This window comes from Sinohyriopsis cumingii, chromosome 13, assembly GCF_028554795.1.
Source record: "Sinohyriopsis cumingii isolate HCF-2022 chromosome 13, ASM2855479v2, whole genome shotgun sequence".
NCBI classification, from domain to species: domain Eukaryota; kingdom Metazoa; phylum Mollusca; class Bivalvia; order Unionida; family Unionidae; genus Sinohyriopsis; species Sinohyriopsis cumingii.
The window spans coordinates 17,459,546-17,473,927 of NC_142973.1; the positions used below are offsets into that span (position 1 = coordinate 17,459,546).

Sequence of the window (14,382 nt, forward strand, 5' to 3'; positions counted from 1 at the left end):
TAATTCTAAAGAATTCTAGAGCAATATTTGTGCATGTTATACAAAGTAAACATTTCCTATCAAAGTATGAAAAAAACCCACAAATGCAAAGTTTTGAAATCTTATCTTGTAACAAAAAAAGTTTAACCTTGAATTTATGTCAAGAAAATCTCAAGATTTTGCAACCAATGTAAACTACTTAAGACGATTTGGTTAAAAATTCCATCATTTAATGACATTTACAAAAGGGTTGATTTAAATTTTGACAAAAGACTTTCAAAATTATATATTGTTGAATAAACAAGGTCTGAATTTTCTGTAAAATCAACTTGTCTTCTTGTAGTTCATTAAACTAGTGCCCAACCCTGTATTGATACAAGTGCTCTTATTGTTTTGTAATATATAATAAAAGGGACAACAATTTCCCATTTCACCTGCGTTCTACTTAAGATCTGAAACCAATGCTTCAAGCTACATGTAACTGTGTAATAGTTTCGCACCAAAGTATAGCTCAGAGATTTGAAATTTATCTAATCTGGGTTTCCTCCGAATATTCCAACCCCATTTTTCACGTTTGAACATTTAGGACGGAGTGTGGGTTCAATGCAATTACATATAAAAAAATTGGAACCTGCTGCCACCTTAAGATAGTTTACCAGCAAGCATAGCAAATTTAAACTATGTTATATTGACTTATACCTGCATGAAATTGATAGGAAACATATTTATTTTCTCAAAAAATAGTAAGTATTATAATTGTTATGTCTTTAATCCACTGACAGACAAGACCAAACACGGCATAGATAAAACCTGACCCCGTACTCGCCACTTGCATTATTAGTCACATGACATCACAACTTTCAAACGACATCAGAAGTCCAATAGTCACGTGACATCAACAAACTCCTTTTTAATGTTGTTGTACAAAACTTCAATTATATTAAATGAAAGTCTGATACCTTCTGTAAAAACCAGAAAGAACATATGATTCTCAACATATTTATTTAGAGAACAATTACAAGAAACTTGGCCAGTCTGATTCATCAGGCAGAGTCGTCTGGTTCCCTGCTTCATATGCTCCCTGCATGAGAGAGCATGTCAACGTGGAAGTCATGTGACACAATAAAACTCTGGAAGTTGGTCTCAAAATAAATATAGAGAATTTTGTGCTCTTTCATTTTTGTATCTTTTTTTACAACCAGTATACGATTTCATTTTTTTTCCTACAATATTTGAAAACGATGGTTTTGAGATTCTGTGTGCTCGTGTGACTAGCGATAGAAATCGCATAACGATTTTAATACTCGCGATTTCTGAGAAAATAAATAATTTTCATATTGATTTCATGCATGTATAACTCAATTTAACAATGTTTAAGTTTGCTAGCCCATCTGCTAAGCGGCTATGCTTAAATGCCACCATGTTGGCCTCTTGTGATGCTAGACTGGTTTTCATACCTTCAATATAAAAAAGATAAGGATATATAGTTGTCTGTGAAACAAAAAGTCTACTAGACAAATCTAATCCTGAGTGTTTTGGATTGTCTCAACAAATATACTTATGGCAAGCACCCAAATGATCCACACTGCAACCTCCTAATATTCTGGTTAGAACTCGAGAAATTTAACTCGCAATTAGTTCAGTTATGACTCAATGACATAACTGTTTTGGGCATCAAGCTGTGGAGGAAAATTCCCAGGTCTGTCCCGACTTTAGTCACTATTTGCAAAATTCAAGGACTTTTCATGGTTGGGAAAAAAATTAGCATTTCTCCCGACTTTTTCCTGTAGCGTGGGAACCCTGGAGATAACTGAGAAAAGCAATAGTGGGAAGGAAAAACATGAGATTCAAGTCGGTTTAAGCACTAATCTGACTAGCATGTGCCTAACTGTCAAATACAAACGAGGCTGGCCATGAAATCTGGGTCAGCAGGATGCTTTCTGTAGATCTCTCTTCCAGTGTTGTTAATTGCTTATGTTACAACAGCCGTTTTTCAAGATTTCACCATTCATAGTTCCATCATCAGTATTTGAAGGCACATTAGCATAATCTGTCCAGTATTGAAAATCCTTTATGCCAGGATGCTTTCTGTCAATGTTGGTCAAATTCTGTTGACTGGATTTGTGAGATAGACTCATATAAATGTTTTCTATATCTGATGACAGATTGGCATCATTTGTATACCCATCACCAGCATCATGCTAGGATTCTGTCGAGTTGTTGAAAGGTTTTCTATTGTTAGCATCTGATGGCCATATCTGACGGGGAAGGTCCATATGTCAAGATGCTTTGAATCAAATTTGGTGAAAGTCTGTCAAAATGTTTTCATGAAGCTTAAGTTATTCCCAAAATAATATTTTAGTAAATGTACCTGATAATGAATCAACGTCATGCATACAATTTAACAGGAGTTAAAAATAGCCTATACATGAAAACTTGTGATCTTCACTTTATGGTTCAAATCAGTTTGAGTGGATAGCTTCCACGCCTTTCATTTCCTCTGGCTATGATAATCACACCGCTATCATATGTATCAACAACTTTTGCAGGTGGTAAATACAGTTTTATTTCCTTCCAAGTGCCGCTATGAGAGATGACTACAAAGCCTTGCTATTCTTCCAATGTTCAAGCCTCGCATATCCTTTTTCGAATTTTTGTAGCACATGTCTCTTTTCTATGGGCATAATCCTTATCAACTGCATTTTGTTTCAAAAAATTTCTTGAACTTTCTTAAGTGAATTAGAGCACTAAGCTTACAAGATATTTTATTGGTCAATATTCAATTGGTTTGACAACACATGACCAAGACACATTCCGATCAAAACAGGCTCAACCACTCAAGAAACAAAGACAAAAGTAGTTTTTCCATCTGGCTGCTAAGGAAGACACCTCTGACAAAATTCGGAATGAAAAGAACATAATAAAGAGTAACATTACTAAGACTGATCAGAATTGGCTGAGATGTTCTCTAGAAGTCAAAAATTGGTCTTCTGTTTCGTTACTATAGAAGCCACACAATTATTAGAGAGCCATCCTGAAATAAATTGTTGTAGATCATGTCCTGAGATATTATTCCTACCAAGTTTAACCAAAATTTACACAGTGGTTTTTGTGAAGTAAAATATATTAATCTCAATAGCCACATCAGATGCAGGTCCACGTTACAAGCTCTCTTGGCTTTACAGCCAAGTAAGTTAAAAACATCTGAAATGCCAAAAATGCATTTTATAAAAATAATTTGGGTTTCATATTTTATTAAGTAGTAAATTTCTAGTAGAAGGATGACACACTGAATACTTGTTTATTTTCCCATCGCTAATTGCTTAAGATACGTGCAATTACTTTACTTTTTTGTGATGAACATTCAGTGTACACGACTTTCTTTCCACCTTTTTCTCTCTATATATAATGATTAGTCAAGTACATGCTAATCACCCCTTCCCTGATAACTGGTGCACGGATAACTCATGAACCTATTTAAAATGTGGGGGGCAGGTGTGGATCAAATTTTTTATATAGAAAATGCCAAAATATTGACCCTTATTTCTTCAAAACAAAAAAAAAACTGATCAAATTTGCTAAGGGAAAATCTGAAAGACTGCTAATTTTATCGTCAAAAATGGCAATTATCGTCCAGAAATTTTATTCAAGATCACGACATTTTTAACTTATAATAAGTCACATATTTTGCTACATTTGCTTTACAAAAAAATTCTCAGTACACTGTAAATAAAAATTTTTTAGATAAAATTTTGATCTGTGAAAATGTCAATATTGCCTACCAAGTTGTAACAGTTCAAGAAATAAATAGAATGAAATAAGTTTGGTTGTGTGAAATCTGAGTTTTAGTTGTAAATTGGTTTCAGTATAATCATCATAAATGTGATATGTCCCCTTGCAATGAGGCGTGAAAAATGTCCATCTACTGTCACATGAGTGCTTCTGTGAGAACCCAATTATGTGCTGACTGTTTTGATTTCCAATTTGTTCTGTTGTTGCATTCAGTTAAAAGCAAATCTAATTTGCATTATCATGTTAATTATGTCTTTTGTATCAAATCAAGTGAAAGCAATGGAATAAATAAAAAAGTTAAAAGTCATGCAGATCCTACCTGCATAAGGTCTATCAGTCAAGGTCATGTGTCAGGTCAACTGACCACTTGAACACTTATAAATAATAGTAAGTAACAATGAAATTACCTTTATTTATCCAAGTAATTCATAAATATGATCAATGACAGTAAGGCAACCAAGCAAATGGAGTACCCATTGAATTCAAAACCTTGTTTAATAGATACAGTTCAAAGTTTTTTGTTGTTGTTGTTATAGGGTTTAACGCCATTTTTCAGCACAAGATAGGCTATACATGGCAGCCAGTATTAATGGTGGAGGAAGAACCCGGGAAAACCCCGGAAAGAACCACTGACCCACAAGAAGCTACCAGCAAGCTTTCTCACATCAAAGTGTGTAGTGAACTAAATATTACTGAATTGACACCCAGAGATGTGCTCAAGGATGAGCTGAAGTTTCACTATTATTTACAATTAAATCAGTCATGTAACACATAATGTTTTGCAGGTACACTACAAGGCAAACATATTTGATGTGTTGAAACATCTTGTTATTCACTACTGATCTGAATTTTTAGTTATCTTGTAAACCATGCTAATTTATACCGAAAAGCAAACAATTTCATTAGAAAATGCTGTTTATTGACAACTTTTCCCAACATAATTATATGCTGAGTATTTAGCCATTGAACAGCACCCCCTGCCCTCCACATTTTCACGGTCATGGAATGGCATACCCTTCTACATTTTTCAGAGGTCTCTTGGTAACTTACGCTTTTGCTTATAATGTGGTCCAAGTTTTTGGACCCCACTGTGCACAAGTTATCAAGGGATAGGCGATGATGCTGAAATTGTTTAATAAGTCTGTCATATTACCATCCACAAAACAACAAAATTTAAAAAATATTTTGTAGTGCCTGAAAACTAAAAAAGAACCAATTTGAAGTATTTCTGTCATGATTTGTACTGATTATGCTGTTTGAACCTACAACCTTATGTGTCTGAGTCAGACGCTTGAACCACTAGGCCACTGGAGTGGTCGGTTCCTATGTAATAGATGTTTTGTGAGGGGGCTTATGAACAAGAATGGAAGATTACTTTTGATAAACTTTTCTGGCATGAATATGTGTGAACTACCAACCCTGCTTAGCCTTGATACAGCAAGCGAGACACATCCCTTGTACTCTTCTGGGTTCTTCTTGACCAGTGCCTCTATCAAACTGGTAGCTGATGTCACAACACCCTGTAAATACACGAAGTGTGAATACTGAGAGACAATTTATTCAGTACATTACACTCCTAACACATTCCATTATAGGAAAGTTACACTTATTGCACACAAATCTCAAAATATGATCATGGGATAAAGCTCTCCACTAAGAACAATAGAAGTGATCCATCCATCACCTGAACTAATTTTCAGAGTTTCAGTATTTAGATGATTAACAGAGTTTAAAACAGCAACCTGTCAAACAGAGATAAATAATATTTGGTCAGTATTAAAACAACAGAAAACATTAAAGTGACAGGCTGCAATTTTCATCAAATCTGAAGCATTTGGGGGGGGGGGTAGAGTAAGTAGCATTGAAAAGTATGGACTAATCTTAAAATAACTTTGCTCTGGATCATGATAGTGTTTCCAGTTATTGCAAACATTCAGGTCAACAAACTGTTTCTGACATTCCCTACAACTATGATACATTTGCTTTCACTTGTTAATTACACGTCATTCTTACATTGCAAATATGACACAATGACCTGCCAGGTACATGTCCCTGTGTAAGTCTCATCTCCACAGAAGTCTGGGCAGGTCTCCTTCTACTAGTTGTAATGTTCCCACCAAAGTGGGATGAAATAATACCTCAAGAAAATGTTTGACATGTTTATGACCTCCCATCTGGATGATCATTAGGGCTAGACAAGATTTAATTATACATACTGTATTTAGCTACTCTAATACCTTGAAAGAAGACCATCTGTTCATTTAAGTTTTGTGCCTATAGTAATAGTAACAAATATTTTCATCGAGTCTCTTTACACCTCCCATAGACTAAGAGAAATCAGCAATATTTTTAGATCAGCTAACTCAGTTTTCAAAAGCTTCTGCTGCTCTGTTCTGCACTTTCCATCAGACAATGTCTGAGCTGTTGTTAAAAATCTTTCTAATATTATATAAGCAAACTTATCAATTTCGGTTTAACTGGAATGAGCAAAGTCCCTGAATTGCCATCACATAATGCACTGACATATCAGCTGTACATTGCATGTTCAACTGATTAGTCATAACAAAATGACTGCACTGACTCAGATCTGGGTCTATGCAATTTACAGTTGGATACGATGTTTAGAGAGTATATATGTTAACTATCAGTAGGACACAATTTAGCTAGAAAAGAATGCCATCTCTGTCACACGAACCAGAAATATAAGTGGAATGCCATAATTTTCACAAGGACTTAACATATAGATCAGGGGAAGAATAAATATTGTCACAATAATAATTGTAACTCCTATTCTTGAGACAGCTTCAGTTCAACAACCTGCAACAGTCTTTAAAGATGATATATGTACACAATAATGCATAAAACCAAAACCACAACTAATGTACAACTCTGACAACTATATTTTCATGTCCCACTTTGAAGATTTAGCCAGACTGTACTGCTTGAAAAAACCCTAACCTATGATCAGCAATTAGATCAATGGAGAAGTGATTTAACTGATACTATATTTGTTAATGTACAGTACCCACCAACTATCAGCAGGGTGGACACAGACCTGCTGTTGTATGATAAATCATAAAATTTGAGTCTACGTTTATTCTACTCAGAATTTCAGGCAAACCTAATCTGTTGGCACATTATGAGATAGCAGATAAGGATCTACAAGGTTTACAATTGGGTACATTTTAAACACAGGCAAGTGTAGTAGGTTCTCAAACATATTTAATCACACAGAACTGCCTGACTCCATGAGCAGACTTGTAAAAAATCTGAGTGGTCATCTCCTCAATTGAAGTAAATGCAAGCATAATTAATTAAAATATTAAAAACTCAAAAGTGCTTTGGGTCCAAAATTGGTTAAAATTTTGTATTGTATCTCAAATTTGTAAGGTCACCTGAAAGAGAAGACTTTACAACAGAAATGAACAAGTCAACTGAGTGATGCCAAGCATTCAAGTGATTTGTATTGGAGTTATCAAGGTTCTAGTGCAAGTTCTACTAATTACAACTCACCATATGTTGGTCATTTAGCAGGTGGATGACACGAGACGTCCATTCTCCCATCGAAATGACATCTGGTGATGTTCTCAGCAGCCTCAACAATGTTAGGGCTGCACTCTGTTTCACTGCATCTATAGTGTCTCTGAAATGTAATAATTGTAGCCCGCATTAGAATAGCAGCATGTACCTAACACAACTATAATGATATTCGAGTACAGACAATTTATATATTTTAAGATGCAGTTATTTGTTTTACTTTAGTAATGTATACCAATAGATCCTTTTCACAATATACATGCTGGAAGAGTTGCCATTCCTAATATCACTAAAATTCAAAATGAGGCTATCACTGTTGGGTGTAGGTTGTTTACACTGACCAGGAAGTGGATACCAGCATTTGAAAATTAAATTATGTTTCTCCAAGAATACTTACCCAATCACACTAAGTTAAGAATGTTAGCCTGCTACCTCGCAAATCAAGCCCTACTAAGAAACAAAAATCATCTTATCCTGTCTATATTTAGATAGAGAAAGAGCAGTAACTGTTGCCCATTACCACCTCTTGATACTACCAGGTGTCGCCAGTTTATAGCTGAGCAAAACAGTTCCTATTTAAGTGTTCCTTTTTAAGTGAATTGTTCCATTATTAGTTTTAACCAAACAAATGGGTTTTTGGTACAGCCTTCTTCAATAGATATTCATACTCTATAAATAGGAGATGTAACTTCTAAGCACCCATAACTATTGTCATTATTATCCAAAACTTTTCCATTTACACTTGCTCCAAAGCCAGGCTTGCCTTGGCCAATTAATATGCCCATTCTCTCTTCCTCAACAGGTGCAACATTTTCTGTTTTCTTTTTTGTGATGCAGGTCCTAAATGCATAAAGAATTTTTTGATAAGATGGGCCATAAGGAATATCAGCATAAAACTATCAGAAAAATATTACATTCATTGTATACCTTTGAAGTTAATAACATAAATAAGCACATCATTTTGGTACTAAGATCTTGCAAGACAGCACAAGACCATGATTTTAAGTACTGTCAAACTGGCCTATCTGTATGCAACTATTACAAATTATTGTACCCATCTGAACTGATAAAGGAGGATGAAGTTTGTTCAGAGCTACAGAAAATACTTAAGACTGCTATTATTTTTCAGATTTTATCACCTAGATTGATCAATTAGTATGCATATTCCAGCATTAAATGAAAATGCTCACAAATTCCTGGTATACTGTGATGTCAAGATCAAGTGAATTTTAAATTTTTACAAATGAAAATTTAATGACTGTATCAAGATATACTTATAATATACTGTGATATGTATTGTATCGCTATCGTATTGCAATTTCAGTAATGATAACGAGTTCCTCACGATTCATTACATAATCAGTAGGATATAACTTTCACATTGTGGTCAAAATCTATAAACCACCTCAACAATGCTGCAAAAAAAAGTTAAAGAGGAGATGACGAATATTAAAAACTGTAAGTGTAATTGTAAGAAAACAAGTGACACTGCCCATGTGAAGTAAAGCAATGTAATAAGCATACTATTCTAATTCATTTTTTTCCCTCATGAAAAATATTATTAGTGATCATTCCTTTCCTTTACTGGACAATTCTCATGTAATAATTAAAATCTGGTCAATGGACCAATCGCTACAGTCCTCAGAGGAGGCCAAATACATGCCCAATACTAAAAACATACCCTGATACTAGGAGCCTTGGGATTTCAGAGCCCAAGGCCTCAGCCATGTCTCGGCTGCCAATGTTGGCAACACACTGGAGGGCTAGTGTGATGTGTACTGGGTTTCGGCTGGTTAAGTCATTCCTGATTGCTTGTATAACCAGCTTCATCAGGTCACTTCCTGCACCAATAAGTACCGAGATGAAAAGGTATCCCTGAAATACAAACATTTATTTATTCTTTTAATAAAACAACAGTTCCTCAAATGGATCAATGCCCTAATGACCTCAAATAATCGATGACAAGACTGATTGATTGATTGTTATTTTCACAGTGTACCAGCGATATCAAAACCAAATAGTTGAAAGTAAAACGATAAGACAGTTAAGGGCAATATATAAAGCTTCCCGATCAATGGGGAATGTAAATGGTATATGTTAATAAAGACAGATGAAAAGTTGTTGAAATAAGAGACGGTAAAAACATTGCATAAAAATGCTCAAGGTGATGGCATACAAGTTATAGCTTAGAGTAAATGTTCAATGCTTTCAGGAATTCTATAATACAAGTGATGTTTATTGTATCAAAAAGTTCCTTCATGTCATGCAAATTGTAATACTGATCGCACGTAGGTTGCAGGTCGAAACACTCTTTCATAAAGTGCTTAACAGTGAATGGTTCATTGCAAGAAATGCACTTTGGTGGGTCTTCGACTTTTAGTATGTGGGAGTGGGTTATATGTGGATGACCAATTCAAATTCTTGCAATGACTACCTCCTCCCTATGGATGGTTCTGTAGGAAGGAGTCCATTCTCTTAGGGTCGATGATAAGACAATTTCAAATTTTAACTGCAGAATATTAAAACCATCTTTGATATTCATGAGAAACTCCAATATACTAAATCTGTTAAAAATATTTACTTGCTTATGTTTGAATTAACATGTGGAAAACGTAAGTGCAGTTCAAAACTCTTTGTCATGGCCACTAACCTTGAACCTGATATCACCAATAGAAAATCTTTCAACTTTTTTCAATATAGGCATTTTGTTATGTTTTGCTAAAATGTTGAAGTGGGGGAGGTAAAACATATTTTAATAATGTAATACTTACCTGCTTTTATTGTGTTGCTTTCCTTTTCTGGGAATCTTACTTCCCAGTCCAAGCTAATTATTCCATCTTCAAATGGCATAAAAACATTAACCCCACAAACCAAATCACATACAAGATTTTCAGGACAGCTGCTGACGTAGCCTAATCAGATGTCAGAACAGAACCATTTTTATGAAGGACCAATTAGACATCATAAGAAGTCTTTTGTTTAAAAAAAAAATTCTAGGTTGTTCCTGAGGTAGACATAGAATATCAGATGGAACCAACTCGACATCATAAGTCCTTTCATTAAAAAAAACAATGTCCACAAAACTTTCTATCCAGGATGAGAAGCAATAGCATGATTTTCAGGATGTCTGTCATGGCAGAAATATGGGGTGTCAGATCACACAATTTGCTTTTAGAACTAACCAGACATCACTGGAGCCTTTTAGAGAAAATCACTGTTCTTCTGGAGTTTGGATACATTTTTTCAAGATGGCTACTGCGAAGCCATACTGGATGTAAGCCATGTACTGTATATCCAGCCACACTCAATGCACTGCTGTACATCTAGTGATTTTGGCCGAAACATCAAAGCTTTAAGCACACATGTTCAAAACTGTCAGCCTCCTAATATGACAACAATTATGAATCCATAAAGAAGTTTAGGAAAGAAACCAAATGAAAAACTCAACAAACTGTTGACTATATCATCATGCAACCATTCTAAGTTTCCCAACAATGTGGGCTTGAGAAAAATTGTTTTTTAAAAATATATTTGAAAGGTTAAAGCAACTCACAATTTGTTTTTCTGTGTACTTGTTGGAGCTGAGCAGGTTGACTGCTTCCATGTGACCAAAGTCAATGTCATGACCCAGCAGAAAGATAAACAGCAGCTTACATACATACTTCTTTTTCTGATAGCCATCAAGGGTCTTGTCTCCTGATAAATATAAGAAGAGAAAAAATTAATAAATTATCATAATACAGTACCTGGATATAGCTCACTTGTTTTGTTTATCTGGGGTAATGTGATCTGTGCAGAGGTAAGCAGATTCCATAGCATATTATTCAGAACAAGTGAAATTCTTAGCTGGGCTACTAAAATTTTCAAGTGGCTTGTCTGGACAAGTCAGTTTTTTCATTGTGAAATCATTGGACAAGTACATAATTCTAACTCAGATTCACTCCAAGTCATAGTGTTATTCAATGGTAGTACTCTGTAATTTCTCAAATTAACCTGGCAGTAAATACCAAACTCGCCAACGCAGACAACTGACACTTCAGTGAGAGGCTGAAAATTCAAATGTTATTCAATGAAGTAGAAGTCCATCACTAATTTTGATAATAACCTTCAACTCAATTCTGTTGTAATTAGGGAAGGCTGGGAAGGGAATTTTGCTGGGTACCAACTACCAAGTTGGGTCAGTTTGTACTGTGTTGTGCAAAACTCAACTTTGTCCAGTTGGCCAGGTTGGTGTGATGTGTGTGTGTGTGTATATATATATATATATATATATATATATATATATATATATATATTAGGGATGGACAGGTAGGAAAATTTTGGCAGGTCCAGGTACCCATCCATCCCTAGTTGCAATACTGCTGTACCTAACTAAAGTCCTTTGAACGGAAGGACAAATTTTCATAATTATTAAGAGTCAATCAATTCATCATTTTCACAGTATAAGATCTGTACAACTGTACCAGTGGCAAAATATGCATTATGTTAAATTAGTATATTTTATTTATTTTTCTTTAATATAAATTTTAAGTTGCACCATCACTAATGTTTCGTCAATGATGGTGTTAAAAGTGATAATATAATATTAGATCCTCCATTGGAAAATGTACAAGACTGGACCAAATTATCACAAACAGCAATTTCACTTGAAGGATTGATGGAAATAAATATTAAATCTAATTTTTCCAGATTATTGCAAATATTCTCTCTTTAATTTTCAATAATATATGGACTTAAATATTAAATACTTTATGCTTCTCTTTTTCTCTCTATCTTTCTAGATCTCATACATCAATTAAAAGCAGCAAATGGAAGTGTCAGTTACTTTGTACTATCTACCCAGTACATGTACAATGAAACCAGACATAATGCTGATGAGTAATTTTTGTCCTCATTGGATTGAAATCAAACAAATGTAAATGACACTATTTTCTTACAGTAATGAAGTTTAGTTATCATATAGCCAAGAGCTGTTATTCAGTAAAAATGTATCAGTAATAAAATGAGTGGAAGTTGGAGGAGGAGGAAGAGAGGCTACCTTCTGCATTTAATGATTCAGCCAATATGGGTATGTGAGAAAGCTTGCCAGTAGCTTCTCGTGGGTTGGTGGTTCTTTCCGGGGTTTTCCCGGGTTCTTCCTCCACCATTAATACTGGGCGCTATGTATACCCTATCGTCTGCTGAAAAATGGCATTAAACCCTACAACAACAACTACTGCATTTACTGTAGCTTTTTGTTGGATTTTCGCATGATACTGAGTGAAAAACTGGAACCCCAAGAAAAATAAATAAAACCACAGTATATTACTTTTATTGTGCACTGACCTTTCATGAATTTAATTAATTCTCCAAATATAGTGACAATTATTTGCATTTGAACATTGTGTGATAAAAATGTGCTGAAAACTTTGGTTCTAAAGCACATGAGAATGCCATTCTTAATTCTAGAGTGTATAATACATGTAGTATCAAAATACCTGATAAATAATAAAAAATCAACATGACAAATTTTACAGGAAATTAAACTGCAGAAAATAATCACACGATAAAAGAATTTAAAATCAATTATTTTCATGACCAATGAAGCAGCAATAAATCAATGTCTGAACAATATGAAGGGAAATACTATGGAATTCAATTATCATTTTTAGCAAAACAATACTGCATGCAAGACAAGTAAAAGTCTATTTAATCAGATCATCAAAATATCAGATTCATCTGTGACTTAAATACATTTACCATTTTCCTTTAATTCTTGAAACTTCTGCACTATTTCAATAGCCACAGCTCTCCCTCATTAAAATGCATTAATTGGGCTCCATAACTGCCAGCCGTATTAAGTAGTGAACCATGGTATACAGAATACTGTTATATATATATATATATATATATATATATATATATATATATATATATATATATATACACACACACACACACACACATATATACAGAAGCATGATATATTGAGAACAGTGTAATATACAGAACTTCCATATTATGGTGGGTACAGTAGTCCCCCTCTTGAACGGCCCCCCTGACCAGTGGCCACCCGCTCCTTACGGCCAGAATCCGTTGGCACCGACGAGTTTGTGTTCAAAAGTACCCCTCGTGAAAGGCCACCTGCCTAACGCGACCAGCATATTAGTACAAAATCATAAAATTTACCCCTCACAAGCGGCCGAATTTTATTTGAATATGTATCCAGAACCAGTATTGTATTCATAACGTGTGTTAAGTAATCCGATTTCTGTTTCCCGATGTCAGGTTTCGTTATTGAAAGAAGTGTTGAGTAAAGTACATTTACCACTAAGGTTAATATTATATCATTTACGCCTCACGAGAAGCCAAATAAAAACCGAGAAAGACTCAAATTTTAATCCATACAAAAGGGTACGTACATGTAATCCAATTAGCCTTATTGCTGTGTTATCATAAGATGTCCGGTTTAGTCACTCTGATAATTGTTAAGAATACAATTATCAAACAGTAGTAACAGCTGAGAAGTGGCAGTATCGATGTACAATACACAAGTCAGCAGGAAATGGTTTGATAGCCTTTATGGCTTCCCTTAGTAAGATGTTGAGCTTGTTCACTTCGGTAATCAGTGGCTATTACTACTGACAATAATTGTCAAAATTACGAATCCTAGCGGCCGCGAGGTCAAATCTGCATGATGTTAGCGGTACATATCGAAGCCGTTTAGGCTTCTCTCACCTAGTTTCAAGAAATGTATAAAAACAATAGGGTACCAGACTGCGACTAACGAATCACGTGACAAGATCACTTCCTTTAAAAACACACGGCAATTTGTTTAGAAGCATACAAAATTGTTTTATCAGTATTGTAGTTGGCAACATGAATAACTTACTGCAAAAAGATACATGTCATCATGGAAAATAAAAATTCTCAGTTTAGAGGAGAACATGAAAGTAATTCAACTGACCGGGGGGTGGGTGGTGGGGTGGGGTGGTGGTGTTTCGTCAAGGATCCTTGCAGAAAACTAACGTCGGGAAGACTCAGATAAACAATATCGTGAAAGATAATGAAACAATTCTGCAGAAGTGGAAAGGT

At 34.8% G+C, this 14,382-nt stretch overlaps 1 protein-coding gene across 4 annotated transcripts in view; it reads right to left on the minus strand.

The window, feature by feature from the left end:
- Positions 1-14,382, minus strand: part of LOC149784995 (AP-2 complex subunit alpha-2-like) — a 100,877-nt gene that overhangs the window by 63,891 nt on the left and 22,604 nt on the right. For all 4 annotated transcript variants that reach the window (XM_089978688.1, XM_089978687.1, XM_089978686.1 and 1 more), the window contains exons 4-7: positions 10,862-11,004; positions 8,990-9,183; positions 7,285-7,414; positions 5,190-5,291 (exon numbers count right to left, since the gene is read on the minus strand). In XM_089978688.1, the coding sequence (XP_089834814.1) occupies positions 5,190-5,291; positions 7,285-7,414; positions 8,990-9,183; positions 10,862-11,004 (569 nt within the window). The remainder of the gene's footprint in view (positions 1-5,189; positions 5,292-7,284; positions 7,415-8,989; positions 9,184-10,861; positions 11,005-14,382) is intronic.